The sequence below is a fragment of the Hippoglossus stenolepis genome, chromosome 11 (assembly GCF_022539355.2).
Source record: "Hippoglossus stenolepis isolate QCI-W04-F060 chromosome 11, HSTE1.2, whole genome shotgun sequence".
NCBI lineage: Eukaryota > Metazoa > Chordata > Actinopteri > Pleuronectiformes > Pleuronectidae > Hippoglossus > Hippoglossus stenolepis.
This window is the reverse complement of record NC_061493.1, coordinates 15,888,830-15,904,695: the sequence shown is the minus strand read 5'-3', so window position 1 is coordinate 15,904,695 and position 15,866 is coordinate 15,888,830. Positions and strand designations below refer to the sequence as shown.

Genomic DNA, 15,866 nt, shown 5'->3' with positions numbered 1-15,866 from the left:
GTGGAAGGAGCTCTGAGAACAGTTTAATGTAGTTTGTGTTGTAAGACCCGGCCGACCAAGGTGACTTCTCTTGCTCACTTCACTCTCTCTCTCTTTCCCTCTCTAACCTGCTCACTCTCTCTCTTTTCATGAAAAGCACTTTTAAAAAGCTGGTTGCCATGGATACTGCAATCTCTCTTACAGATTGCTTCCAGTGCCAGAGAATATGAGCCGTGCTATAATTCATTTGTCATGTCATCATTCATGCATCTATGTTTTTTCCTAAATCCACTGAAGCACGCACACACACACACACACACACACACACACACACGTTTGCTTTGTATCCTTGGTTTGTTATTTTGTGCCGCTTGTGATTTGCTAAAAGTTACTTTCCTTAACTCTGTCGCCTTTACACCATTCGAGTACATGATCCTGGCCACCATCACTGCCAACTGTGTCGTCCTGGCCTTGGAGCAGCACCTCCCAGGAGAGGATAAGACCCCCATGGCAAAAAAACTGGTGAGCACAGAATCTGTTTTTTATCACAACCTCAACACACAAACAGGTTTTTGTGCCATTAAATGCAGAAATAGCAAACGTACAGTAAAGGGCAGAAAAATCTTCACAAAAAGATTTTGAGTGGAGGACTTTTACTTGTATTTTAATTGTTTTTCACTTGGTAGAGTTTCTTTTACTTAGGTGAAGGATATATGGGTCATTGACGTGACGCCTATATTTTCTGTCCGACTGCATTTTCTTCTGTTAAAAAAAGGTTTAAATACATAAAGAAATACGATATATGTAGTGTCAAAATATCATGTGGTGCGACCGTCCGGGCTAACCCTAACCCAAATTTATTTTCTGCCATATTTGGCATGATTTCCAAAGTCTTTTGTAGTCCTGTACAAAATTGCAAAGCATTTGCATTTATATTTCCATCATACTTTGTCCGATGATGTCCATTTTATGAAATATCATGTGGTGCGACCATCAAGAAAGGACCAATTTGGGACTTTGATGTTGAAATCCATTCAAAGACAGGACGTTGCATCATAAACCATTTTGCCGAGGACCCATGGAAGCAGCAACAGGTTTGTAACTCTCTCTCAAATTTGAGCTGGTATGTAGTTGCCACATTTGGATATCATGTCGTATGACCTCAAAAAAACTATGAATTCTAAGTTATTTCTAAAAAATTATATTTGATTATAAATTTCATGGTGACCTTTTGTGCTGACCTAGTTTGATTTCTTCCGGTGGCCAATTCTGTGGCTGTAGATTTTGACTGAACTAGAAAAATATCCTGTGGTGCGACCAAATGTGGTGCGACCATTGCAGAGTGTTTTACATGATAGATATATGTCCTAGATTGGGAGTTTTGGGGCTTTTTTATATTCAATTAATGATTTATATACATAAAGTACTTTATTTTAGTATTATTTGCAAAATATTTCTATGCAATTAGAGTATTTCTTTCTAATATTTCAGAAACAACGGTTTATGTTTAATTTTTGTACAATATCAGGAATAAATATCACCCCAAAAATGTAACATGTAATTTTATCTCGGTTATTATGAATTTATTAGTAATTTATTATTTATTTATGTGTTTATTTATTTATAACTGTTTAAATTTATTTTACCAGATGCCACTTCCAAGCAAAATAAAAACCGCTCGCCATATGCAGCGTGTTAATTCTGACGCTGTAGCAAGAGCGGAGAACCTTGCTCGGAGAAGAGAAAGGTATGTTAAAACATTTTTAAAATGAAAACTACAAATAAAGCAACATGAAGTACATATTGCTCTTATGTGTTTTTCATTACTGGACGAAATGCATATTTGCATTAAAATGTTCATCTATCATTAGTCCAAAATAACTTATTGATTTATGGCATGACACTACGTATCTTTTTCAGCTACGAGAGAAATAAACAGCAGGGAGAGATTCCATATGCCAAGTCAAGTGAGTTGACGGAGAGAGAGAAAAATAATCAGAGAGAGAACTGGAGGGCTGCATCCAGAGCTTACAGAGAAAGTAAAACTATGGAAAATGCTGTGTTAGACCTTACGCCGCCATCTATGGAGAACATCCCACCAGCTCTGGCTGATGTAGATGTAGCACTTTCACACGTCAAGTTTGATGTTTGTTCACAACAATGTGTGCTGCGCTTAAATGTTCTTGATGAGATTTTTATTTTTAAAAATGTTTATGAAATGTTTGTGTTCATGAAAATTCTATGAAATTTTAATAAAATCTGGTTTAAGTCAAATTTCTGTATGGAATTTATTGTTTGTTGATCTTTTTAAACAATAGGAGGTTTTCATATCATTTGGAGCGACCACTCATCATGTGGTGCGACCAATAATACCAAGACCTGTATTAAATTTAAAGTAAAATATAAAATTTCTGTGGCTGAAATATTAATCACTGATACAGTATGCTTAAATGAATGGTATTTTTTTACATTTTTATAAATTTTATGCACTTTACCGGAAAAATAAGTCTGTTAACTACATTTAATAAGGGGACGGTGACATTATAGAACAAAAATATGAGATCATTATTTACAAAAACTCTAAAGAAATGCAACTACTTTGTTACTAATGACTTTATATTATTGAGAAATTGTAAAAAAATGTAAGCATATTAAGGAAATTAATTAATTTTAAGGCCACGGCCAATTCATCTAGATGAAAAAACACTAAAATCAAATAATTTGAAATTTTTATATGATTTTATGTGTACACAACATTCCTAATGTTTGAATAATTATAATAGATATACGTCATTGACCCATATGTACTTCTCCCATGACTGTATACCTCAGATATAAACTATCATGACATTGTGTGAATGTATTTTCAACTGCAGCACATACAAGTAAACATTGAGTCTATACTGGATCTAATGTTTGCACTCTGTGCAAAACACATCCGAGGTTATAATTGTAAGATTATGGCCCTATGGTTCATGGCTATAAGAATATTACTTTTTACATCAGCTACTCATCCCTATACAGCCTCTAACCTGTTGCTTTATTATTCCCACTTTCCACCCTGCTCCATTATTCCCACAGGAGAAGACAGAGCCGTACTTTATTGGGATCTTCTGCTTCGAGGCGGGGATCAAGCTGGTGGCCCTCGGTTTTGTTTTCCATAAAGGTTCCTACCTGAGGAACGGCTGGAACGTCATGGACTTCATAGTCGTGCTCAGTGGGTGAGTGACATCAGCGGATCTCCCACACAGCCTGAATTTAAACATTGTCAACAGATTCCTGAAAAACATCATAGAAACCTTAGAGTTTAGAGACTGGTACAGAGCAATGCTCATCTAATTTAAGACTCAGGCACCAAATGACTTGCATGTCTTCTGAGTCTTCTGGGACAAACAAATTGTTATGAAAATATAAACCCGTATCTAATATCTGACCTAATACTGAATCACAACCAATTCTGAGCTCCTTCAAACTTCAAGGATAATTAATTTTCCTACCATTTCCAAATCACAACAAAAGACCAAAACCAAGAATGTCTTTGTCCGTTTCTCTTTTTTTTTTGTTTTCAACCCCTGGTTTTCCATAAGTCCTTTAATCTTTTAAAGTGGGTCATATATATATATATATTCTTTGCTGGTAACAGGACTAAATGCTGAATGTTTAGGGGACTAATTAAAAAACTGTTACAACTAGAAACAGGCAAGGAACAATATACACATGGGTACAGATTCCACTAAGTCTTCCATTTGACTGACAGAATGTCACAATTGTAGAAAGCATTATTGACACAAAATAAGGGGCAGAAACAAAACAGGCAAACCGAAACTGTCCAGAAAAAACCAAGGCAGAGACTAAACAGTCGACTCTACAAAGACAGAAGTGAGGACGTGACTTAAATACAAACTGAACTGATGACAAACTAGAGACAGGTGGCACAGGACAAACGGGGGAAACAACTCAAGGATCAAAACTGGAGGGAAACACACAAAGGCAGGCAGGAAGTAAACATATGAAGGAGATCAGAACTTCAAAAATAAAACCAGGAAACACAGAACTCATGAGAAAAAGTGCTAAACCAAAATCCCCAAACTCTTTATCTCAGAGCCATGAGAAGAACTGAGAGCTCAGTCCATCAAAAGATGAATCAAACGTCCACAACCAAAAAACATCAACAATCCAAAAAGTCTCATGTCACCCAGTGCAACAATGTGGCTCATTGATTTGTTTAATGGTTTTATTTGTTGACAAGAGAAATAACGGACATTGTGAGAATGATCATTACTAACTCACATCAGAAATATAAGATTGTAGTTGAAGGTTTGCAAAGTAGCATTTTAATATTAAAATTCCAAATAGAACAAAGTGTGTGTGTGTGTGTGTGTGTGTGTGTGTGTGTGTGTGTGTGTGTGTGTGTGTGTGTGTGTGTGTGTGTGTGTGTGTGTGTGTGTGTGTGTGTGTGTGTGTGTGTGTGTGTGTGTGTGTGTGTGTGTGCGCCTCCTCTCTTTTAATTTTGAATTTGGTTGAACTCCATGATGAATTACAAACTCCACTGCTTGTATGAGAGAGTGGGGGAAAAAAAGTTTGAAATTATTGCTCAGCAACTGGTTCTGCAATTAATTTCGACAGCATTCATTTTCAGTTTACCACGCGGCAACTAGTGAACCAAATGATTAATTTCAGACGCTGATTGTCGAGTTATGTTGGCACATTCATGCGTGCGACTCCGCTTGTGTCGACGTTCATCCATATTTTTCCATGCACGTACTGCGGTTTACAGGATTCCAATCCCGACATGTTGTACCTGATGACGTTGCAGCTCGATGGTTTGCAATGGTTGACCCTATTGGCCGGTCTTTACGTTGATGTGATTTGTCCTTTCCAAACATGTTACATTCATCCACAGAAAGACAAAACATAAATGCAGGGGAAATGTGTGTTTCCATGGGGCAGTCAGGCTTTGCAGTCAGCAATAGGTGGGCGGATAAGTGGATTGGCACTTGTGTCTAAAACCTGCTTCAGTTCGCCCCCAGGACCTCTGTGAATTAAATGTGAATGCAGCGCTGGAGATGTTATGCAAAGAAAGAAAGAAGGGATGGAGGGGAGAGAGAGAGAGAGAGAGGGGAGAAAAGAAGGGATGAAACAAGGGGAGGAAGGAGAAGGTAGAGACAAAGCAAAGAACAAACGTAATGAGCGACTTCATTTGTTCCCTGTAAGATTGGATTTATTGAAATAATTGTGCAGGAGTTAAGCATTGTTACCAGTGGTGAGCTGTTTATGGCTAAGTGTACAGTATTCAGCTTTCAGGGAGGATTGCTGTCGGCATGTTGACATCTCATTTCAACCTGACACCCACATCCTTCTCTCTATCTGTATCCTTTTCTCTGCATCTCTTATTTCGTTCCGTCTCGCTGTCTCTCGATCTGCCTGTTACATAAAAAGGGACATAAGCATTCACAGACCAGTTAGTGTCGAGGTAAACGCTGAGCGGCAGGGATGGTCACACGTTTCTTTCTGCTGCAAACAGAAATTTGGGGCTAATAATCAGGTTGGGGACAAATGTGATGACAGTTTTGAGGTTTTTAGAGCTGTCGGTTAAATTAGATTTAAGCTCCCTCACCATGTGGAAGAAGGGTTTGAAAGGATAAACTCTTAAAATCTCCTAAACTTTGATTCATATCAATATTATTCATATCTATTTTTATATTTTCATATCGTATTTCTATATTTCATCACCTCTTTTACACCAGAAAATTTGCAGGTATGAGCAATGTTTTTAAAAAGAGCTAAACCCCAAAAGAGCAGAGTGACCCCTTCCCCATTGCCTGTGGGGGAGTTTGCCTTTCTGTTTGAAAGAATCTCAGAATCTGAGAAGCTCTCTCGCCTCGCTGTCTTGCCGGTGTTGCATCTTGCACTATACCTATGAAAGATGTAAAAAAACAAAAAACAGTAGACAAATGTTCATAGTTATTTACGCGCCAACGCCCGGAAGTTCAATGCAAATCAGAAAAAGGTGCAGCGTGAATTTTTGGACCGCCAAAATAAAGAAGAATGGGAGGAAATGAGCGTGTTCAACATGGTGTTTCCATCGCTGACTATCATTGCCAGAGCAGTTAAAAACTCATGTCTACTGCAAAGTCATTTCAGCCGGGAGCGAATGGTGATTGTATCCATTCCCATTGCACACTAAAGCCAGATGTTTGTGGGCTTCTTTAACAGTGTAAAAGGGCCGTTATCGTGGTATATAGAGTCCAGAGAGGTAATGGCTAGTGAGCTCTCGTATAGACCCATCTCAGACCTTAATTTGTCCACGTTTAGTATGAAAGCATGTTGAAAAGAAAGCAGTTTAACTCAAAATGTGGCTGTTTCTGCTGCTTCTGTGAACTCGGTTATTCGAGTTCAGTCCTTCTGATCCAACGGATCGTGTCACTCACTGTGTGAAATGCACAAAGTCGTCACTGTGCAGGCCACAGAGCATCTTGTTCAATTCCAGTCACAGCTGGAATTGGTAACTGACGACCTGGTTTCCTGCCTCCTATCTGACACATTTTGTGGTCGCACATATGCTGCTTTCCTGTCCTCTCTCACTCTGTCAAACACACACACATACATACAAACACACACACACACACACACACACACACACACACACACACACACACACACACACACACACACACACACACACACACACACACACACACACACACACACACACACTGACTCTCTCACTCTGGTGGCACAGTACAAGTAAGTCAGACTTAAAAGAAAACACACATGTGTCATATAGAGGCCGGTTGGGAATAGAATCGAGGCCACTGGGCCAGCGCTGGCGGCATTCATTCCATTTCATATTAATGAATTGCCACCAGTGAATCTGCTGGGACGCGGAGCTCAATTAAAATCCTTAATCTGAGTGAAGAGTGTGTAGCAAAAAAGACAGAGTCAAGAACAACTCACCCACACACCAATTTAAATCACTGAGATTCCTAAAATGGTCAATTATATCCTGCGGCAAGCAGATTGGCTCAGGTGGATCCGATGCTTTGATTAGCAATACGATGTCTCCCAGATGACTTTGTGCGTGTGTGTGCGTGCGTGTGTGTGTGTGTTTGTGCTCGTTACTCCATTTATAAGACTGCAGGTTCAAAGCGTTTCCACAGAACCTGATGCCCTCATGTTGTTACTTATGTTCTGATAACTCCCGCATCAGACCTAAGTGATTCTGATCCCAGCTGTAGCTGCACACATACCTCTGTGTGAGTGTGTGTGTGTGTGTGTGTGTTGGTTGGTTTCCCATCATGTGGTGTGACGGATATCAGCTTTCCCTGTGTTGCCCCCCCCGGCTGCTGTCCCTCTTGCAAAGTGTGATATTTTGCTAAAATGGTTGCTCTTTAGACAGAATGAATAATACAACTGGGTGGGAGTTGGGAGTGATTCATTAGCCATCTGGCACAAAGACAGACACACAGGAGTGAGAACAGTCTCACTCTTTTGTGGCGGCCTTCACACGCCAAAGCAGTTTGCATCTGCAGCATCAAATGTGCACACATGGCCAGATAGACGAGGGCGAAATAACTATTTTGACCCTAGTTCCCCACTCCACTCCATCACCCGTCTTCTGTACACATATGTACCCTAATGCGTCCCTTCCCTTTAAGTACAGAGCACAGAGCAGAACACAGCAACTTTATTATTTACCAAAAGACAACCAGTGCTCCTCAGCTTGAATACTACTGCACAGGCCCAACCAGGGTCTATATTGTGTTTGTCGTAATGCACTTTAGAAGATTTTAAGTTCAAAATTCAGGATCCAGTTGTTGATTAATTGCAATTTCATTTCAACATTGTAGTTAGTTTGTTGAGTTCACACAGAACAAAGACAAACCCCATCATCTAACTACACTTGTTTATGTAGTGATATACCATGTGAGCAAAATTTAAACAAAAATAATTAAGGTGTTGACACAAGACGTTAAAAAATAAGATCAGTTAATATCCCCACTCCTTCAAATGTATACATACAAATGTCTCCTAATGTGCCACAACAAAACAAGCATTTAAGTTAATGTATTGTACCATATGATTATCATTTCCGGAAGCTATGGAGGCCGATTGCTTTTAAATGATGTTTCCTATCAAGTGATTTACACACAGCTGAAGTGTTAAGCTAACATTTCTTAAGTTTAATGCATAAAACATTAGAAACTTTACAAACTTTAAGCTGCAGCAATTTGATCCTGCAAGTTTGGGGCCTTGGGCATTTGCAGGTTTAATCCAACTTTATGTACAAGAGTGTAAGTTCTTTACTTCAGCTGATGTTTTAGTCTCATCTACCGCAGCTCATCTGTAAACCCAAAACCTTGTGTCGAATTACAAAAAAGGGTTTCAACTACCAAAACCTAATGAGGAAATAACCCTAAAACTTCCAGTGTCTCGTCAACATCATGTTTATTGTTCCTGGTGTTTTTAAGGACAGCAGCAGTTGTATCAGCTTGTATAATTAAGCTGAATAAACAATAGCCCACGGTCCCAGGTGGGTTTTCGTTGGGAAAATATACACCCAGCCATTTATGCTATGACTAATAATGAGTAAACGCCTTTTCCATTTAGTCCCAGTTATTGATGTTAGCATTCGACACATCATTTATGTTTTTCCCTATTTAATTCAGACATTAATTTGTTGATGCATTATGTTGATTCAGCTGCTTATTACCATATGCAGAGCTGTGCTGAAATGTGAGCAATGTGATGCTGCTGATTACTGTAGTTTTTGGCAGTGTTCTCAGTGTAGGTGGAGGTGTGTGGGAGAGGCTGCATTCTGTGCATGTAATGAATTCATGCTCTCCAGAGCCAGTTTGGTACAATACCGAACAACAGTGCTTCGCTTAAAAAGCCAACGAGGAAGAGATTAGCCTCTCACTGGGAACATGAACTCGTGGCTGGATTGTTACAGAGTTGAGTCAGAAGAGTGTGCAGCTATTCCATAAGTTGAATTGCCTCACTACTTCACTGATAGCTCTGATAACAGTATTTGTACTGTAAGACATTTTTCTGTCTGCATTTATGAGTTCTTTATATAAAATGGAATTTCACTCACAACTCGAGATATAAAGAATGATTTCAACTTTAAAAGCAGGGGAAAATAAAACTCAAAAGACTGAATAAAACTAAACGTGAAACTTTATACACATTTTGAGGCAGTCTTGATTTAAAATGAAGACATCAAAACAAAATAACACAGTCTTAATATGTCTTTTAATCTGCTTTTGTTCTAAAGAGGGCCAGTGTAGGGGTAGACCGGTGGTTATGCTTCTCTAAGTTGTACAGATGCAAATATTATTATTTAGTGATCACATGTCTTTGACAAAGACATCTCACTGCTGTCTTCAGACGAAGGCTTTATGCTGAAACAGTCAGTCTGTTTTTCTAAGAATTCATTAAATGAGGTGATTCATTTAGCTGTTTTTCATTATGTGGTTTTGCCTTTTTACTGCCCTGGTTCTGGGGAACATTAGTGACGATAGGTGCAAATTAGTGAACAGCATGTGAACTGTAAAATATCAATTAAAATCTGCAGAAAACAATTTTCTAAATTAAAAAAAGGAAAATGACCTCATTGTGTGTGTCGGGATGATTCATGGGCGACCACAGTCAGACACAATGTTTGCTTTAATTTTGAGGGAGCCTCTGCTGAATTGTGCTCAAAGCGCAGCCTTGAAGGAGCTGTGCTGTTGTCCGCTTTGTTCCATGTGTGGTTTGAAGGCTGTTTTCCACAGGAGCTCGATCTGTGCGTCTCTCAATGTGTCATCTCTATGTCTCACTCACTCACTCGATACCCTCCTTAGTGCCACTAAATAAGAGAAAGGAAACAAAAACAAACATCTAATCTGTGTTTTGTTGTTTGTCGTGTTCATTAATTCACTTTACTTTATTTTAATATTCCTCCAGCACTGGCTGTGCTGCTGTTTGTGTGTAGAAACAAACACTCTTGACACATGCACAGTATCAAAGCACAGGAACAAATCCAGACTGAGGTGTGAATCCCACACTAATATGAATCCAGTGAAAAATCATGAAACACTTATTGTAACATGATCCAGTTTTTGGATCAACTACATAGACGATATATAGATGGGTGAAATGACAGCTCCTGAAAAGTGAAGCCAAAACATCGTGATAGTCATCAACCCCCACCCCCTCCGTGTTGGCAGATGGGACATGACACAAAAATGTATGTAGTTCTTATCTCAGTGATAAACGTTAGATTCCCAATTTTTCTGGTAAGTTTGATTTATATTGTTATTTACTGCTATAAAAATCCCCCTGAGTTACAGCCAAGACTGACTCGCAATTCAGGACCTTGATACTGCGGCTCCACGGGCTGCAATCACTACCGTGCCGACTCTGGCTTCAGATGACGTCACCAGCGCAGGATGACAGCATCTGTATCCGGGATATGTTGGCTCCATTTTTGTACATTGGGAGAAAGTGGAATTGCGTCTTTGTTTACAGTCTTTGATCCACTCTAACGGCGGTGGAAAGATGCTCGCGCTGTCATCCTCCACGCGTTGCAGCGTTCAATTTTGATGGTCAACTTTTAGAACAGCTTCTGAGCGGTGGACAATGAGCTCTCACCGCTTTGAACAGCGTTTTCTGGTTTCCCCGCATCAGCGTGAACACGGCCTCGCTCATTCACTCACTCACTCACTCGGCCTCGCTCCCTCCCACTGCTTTCAGGAGAGATTCTGCGTGGGCTTACACTTGAGTTGCTGCCATGTGCTTTCTACCCCCTGCTCACACACACACACACACATACACACTTATACCCTCCCCCACACTTCCCAACACCGTCCAAAGATTTTGTGAGTTTGTATATCTGTGTGTGTGTGTGTGTGTGTGTGTGTGTGTGTGTGTGTGTGTGTGTGTGTGTGTGTGTCAGAGAGAGAGACATGGACAAATGTGGAACAATAATCATGATTTCTATGATCATTTCCATAGCTCAGTTAAAATGTTACACAGCAAATTAGCAGTGGATATTTACGCTCTCGTCAGTGCAAGCATTAGTGCTCAGGGCCACCAAATGGCTCGTCTTATTATGAATTGAGATGAAAAATGTTGGCCGTCATGTCGAGACTATTGGAGCTCTTGAAGATTGTTAACATTATCTTATCTCAGATGAAAACAGCACAAACCCTGATTGAGCCACTGCAGCAAGAAAACATAAAAAATTGTGTTTCTGGTGAACGCTGGTAAGAGAGGTGGCCTGTTGGTTGCCCATGATGCTGCTTCTCAGTGTTTGTGTGTAGGTGGGGGGAACGTGAACGTGTGCGTGGGCAGATGTGAGTAGAGATGCCTGCCAGGTGAATGGTGTGGTGTGCATTCTTTGTCTTTCACCGCACACGTCTGGTGCATTGAATAAATATATTGCATTACTCACTAGCTGCACGATCAACCATTAACACTTTATTATTCTGCCTCTGTCCTTAAAAATGAATAACTTCTCCAAAAATGACCTTGAGTTACTTCCATCTGTTGCGCTTCACCTATTTTTGTAATTAAATTTGAAACACAATGTGGACAAAAACATGAACCTGGAGAAAGGATAGAGAGGCTTCGCACCAGATTAAGTTATTAACGGCTTGTTTACGTCCCTGTCGTGCTTTCTCTATCTGAACCCTCTGACTTTATCTTCTTTTCAGGCCATCATAAGTAAAGTAATCTGTCTCCCCTAACAAACCAATAATAAACTGATGACAGCGCTGGAGTATTAGGGCCACGAATCAAATCAGACAATTAAGTCGCCATTTAACGAGAATAAAGTTGTAATATTAAAAGAAATGAAGTCTCAATGTTGCAAGAAAAGTCGTGGTTTTTAGCTACGTGTCATTTCAGAGAGGGGATATCAGAAGTTCAGCCGTTCACAAATAAAAAAATACTTCATCTCTTGTCACATCATCATCAGTATCAGGACTTTGAAAAGATTGTGAAAGAAACTGTCTATTCTGAAGAGAGGAAATTGCCTCTTTATTAATATTAATTATTTAAACTTCATTATTATTTATGTACATTCTGTTTGTGTTTGTGGCTGTTCTCCTCCAGGATCCTGGCCACTGCCGGTGCCCACATGAACATCCCAGTTGACCTCCGAACCCTGAGGGCCGTGCGAGTGCTGAGGCCTCTCAAGCTCGTCTCCGGGATCCCCAGTGAGTCGGTTACTGACGCTCCTTCTCTTATATACCGCACTGTCAAGGTCAAACAAACTGATATATTATGCTTGGATGTTTTCCTCGTCACAAATGCTGTTATATCAGATGAGTCAGTCATGTTTAAATAGAGCAACACTTGATGATGAACAAAAGTGACTGTACATGATGATGGTCTCTACTTGTCCTTTTGTGCCACATATTTTTAGGCCCTATTTAAGTGGAGTTTGACTGTTATACTATATGCTTGTGTTAAAAAGTCAGTGATGGGACGTCCGTCTCTCTGTGAAAACCCTCAGGCCTGCAGATTGTGCTGAAGTCCATCATGAAGGCCATGATCCCGCTGCTCCAGATCGGCCTCTTGTTGTTCTTCGCCATCCTCATGTTTGCCATCATCGGCCTGGAGTTCTACAGCGGGAAGCTCCACCAAAACTGCCTGCCATCGGACTACATCCTCGGTACGATCTACACACACACACACACCACCTGCAGACTCTTCCTGTTGAGATGCAAACAGGGTAGACCATTAACCGCTTTTTTATTCTGTATTACTTTACGGTTAAAAGAGCGGTAAAGTAATTCGGTTCGCTCAAGAGAAAAAGACATGTTTAAAACCTTCCCTAATAACCTATGAATATCACTGTGTCGGTCCTTGCAATATCTGGGTCCGTGTCATCGTTCTGCTTAATAACTGGTTCAAAAAAAGGGGGGTGGACATTAACGCCTACGTTGAAAGGGATGCTAATTAATTATCCATCCATCATCATGTAAATGAGCCACCTCACCATTCGTGGGCCCGTGTTGTCCTCAGATGCACCTGCTTTTGTCACAATACTGATCCAGATAGAAAAACCTACTCATGCTTTGCTTTTTAGAAGATGTATTATTTGCCACACCAAATGTTAGGTTTATGCTTTTCTCTCATGAAACAGAGGGAGTGAAAATTTGTGTTTGAGCAACTGAAGCTCTCATAGATCGCAGCAGCAGCAGCAGCAGCAGCAGCAGCAGCAGCAGCAGCAGCAGCAGCAGCAAGCTCAGGCGTGTTATTAGAGTAGTTGGCGGCTGATTTAGCTGCTGCTTAATTAGTCAACAACTACTCTGTAATCACACGCCACACCATAGCAGTTACTGTCATCGCCCGGCACAACTGGGAGATGGATTGAAATATCAAACCTGAATCAATTCACAACAGAAAACAAAACAAAGCTTACCCCCTATAAAAAAAAAACGTTTAATTTGTCACACACACATAATTCATAGAACATACATGGCCTCATTTAGTTGTTTAGCAAAAAAGAAAGCACATTGACAATATAACTAATCATTACAGTGTAACAGTTACTCCATGCTTCTTTTTTTGCAGAAAATGAAACCATTGACTCGTCGGAGTTGGCGTTTGCGTGTGGAGTGAGGAAGTGTCCGGAGCTGTACGACTGCAACGACACCTGGATCGGGCCCAATGACGGCATCACGCAGTTCGACAACATCCTGTTCGCTGTGCTCACCGTCTTCCAGTGTATCACCATGGAGGGATGGACGGCCGTCCTCTACAATGTGAGCTCAAGTATCCGGTCAACAAACAAAACGCTGACCGCTATCGTGAATTAATGAATGTTTTGGCTTTCAGACCAACGATGCCTTGGGTTTCACATGGAACTGGATGTACTTCATCCCTCTCATCATCATCGGCTCATTCTTTGTGCTGAACCTGGTGTTGGGAGTCTTGTCTGGGTGAGTGAGACTCTTCCTCTGCAGGACACTGAAGCTTCTGTGTGTATTATGGATTATGAGAGCTGTTTTCATGCTCCCGTCTTCAGAGAGTTTGCCAAGGAGAGGGAGAGGGTGGAGAACCGGCGGGCCTTCATGAAGCTGCGGCGCCAGCAGCAGGTGGAGCGAGAACTGAACGGCTACCGAGCCTGGATAGACAGGGCAGGTACTGGGCAGCAGAATAACTTTACATCTGTAGATAAACACCTGTTATTTTGCTGTGATGGAAATAAATGAGTGAGTGACTGGGCAGGATTTGATCTTGCTCAGTGATAGTCTGATCAGAAATGCATCTGTCGCCTCATAGCAAGAAGGTTCCCGGTTTGAATCTCGGCCTGGCCTCTCTGTGCTGAGTTTACATGTTCTCTTCTCTCTCTGGGTTTTCTCTGGATGTTGTATAGGTTGGTTGGAGACTCTAAATTTTCTCTCGGTGTGAATGGTTGTTTGTGGCCCTGCGATACGTCGGCCCGGCCTCTGGCGACCTGTCCAGGATGTACCCTGTCGTTTGGCCAATGTCAGCTCCAGCTCCCCCCACAACCCTTAAAGGATAAGCACTATATGTATCTGATGAATGGACGGATGGTTTGTCTGCTCTCGTCATGAAAGGCTTTGTTCACAACAGACAAAACCTGATGTTTGAACCCCATCAGAAACATTTAGATGGTGGAGAAATTATCTAAGAGTAGATTTTGATGAGTGTAAGAGCAGTGTAAGAGAGTGCCACAAGCTTTTAACTGAATAGCATATTAAGTAAATAGTTTTCAGGAAATACGTTAATTCACTTTCTTTCCAAAAGAAAAGATCGATACCTCTCAGAGTGAGTCTGTCTGTAAAATAGAGCAACGAGTACATGACTCCTGTAAACTGCTGTTTTAATAGTTTGGTTTTCCATTGGATTACATAAACCAAATGAAAATAATCATCGAGCTTCAGAGCTGCAGACTTTTAAACTTTCTACCTGTTTCTCCGTGCTTTCAGTTGCCGGGGGTATTTCTCACCTTATTTCTTCATTGAACCCTTCACAGCCAAGAAAGTGAATAAACTCATTACCCAAAATGTCAATTTTTAGATTTTGTTAGCAGAGGTACATTTATACAGATACTTTATAATCTGTGAAAACTATATAAACAGTGATTTGCCTGCCGGTCTAGAATTCTTTTTTCCCACTGCTGCAGAGTTTTTGGACCTACAGTAGAGTGAAGTTGCGTGCACACACACACACACACACACACACACACACACACACACACACACACAGAGAGAAATCTACATTGCTAGTCTCCCACGCAAGCAGAGGGTGAGAAAAAGGTGATACTGACTCACTGACTTAAATTTGTGCGCATGTACATCCACACACGCGCTTTTCTGTGTGTTCGTGTGTTTACATGCGTGTATGTGTGTGTGTGTGTGTGTGTGTGAGAGCTGCTGTGCATATTTAGTGTGCATGAATGTGGGTGAGTGTGGGAAGGGAGAGAGAGAGAGAGAGAAAACTCAGCGAGAGGGAGCGGTTGGGAGAATGTAAGAGAGAAGAAGAGCTCTCTCTCTCTGAAGGAGGTCACACTGGCCTCACGGAGCTGAGCTTTCATCAGTTTGGCCTCAGTTCCTGTAAATGTTTGCAGACGTCCTAAATAATCCAACGCTGAAATCTATATCTCCATGTCTGATCGTTTGATTTGGTGAAAACAAACAAGTCTGTGTATAACCTCGAGTTGTATTGCATTACAGAGGAGGTGATGCTTGCGGAGGAGAATAAAAGTTCAGGGAGATCGCCGTTAGACGGTGAGTTCACACGCTTCAGATTTGTACTCACACCTACAGATAACACCTGTACCTAATACCGCTATTTATAACTGTGTTTGAAATCATTAGTAGATGTTATAGCACAGAAATTACTCATAATACGCATGATTGCTGTCA

The 15,866-nt window shown here is 40.8% G+C and overlaps 1 protein-coding gene across 4 annotated transcripts in view; it reads left to right on the top strand.

Annotated features, from left to right (window-relative positions):
- Window positions 1-319: 319 nt before the first annotated feature.
- Window positions 320-15,866, top strand: part of LOC118118210 (voltage-dependent R-type calcium channel subunit alpha-1E) — a 38,891-nt gene continuing 23,344 nt past the window's right edge. For all 4 annotated transcript variants that reach the window (XM_047342071.1, XM_047342070.1, XM_047342069.1 and 1 more), the window contains exons 1-8: window positions 320-501; window positions 3,061-3,200; window positions 12,079-12,182; window positions 12,482-12,640; window positions 13,546-13,736; window positions 13,810-13,913; window positions 14,000-14,115; window positions 15,675-15,728. In XM_047342071.1, coding sequence (XP_047198027.1) covers window positions 409-501; window positions 3,061-3,200; window positions 12,079-12,182; window positions 12,482-12,640; window positions 13,546-13,736; window positions 13,810-13,913; window positions 14,000-14,115; window positions 15,675-15,728 — 961 coding nt within the window. In that variant the 5' untranslated portion in view covers window positions 320-408. The remainder of the gene's footprint in view (window positions 502-3,060; window positions 3,201-12,078; window positions 12,183-12,481; window positions 12,641-13,545; window positions 13,737-13,809; window positions 13,914-13,999; window positions 14,116-15,674; window positions 15,729-15,866) is intronic.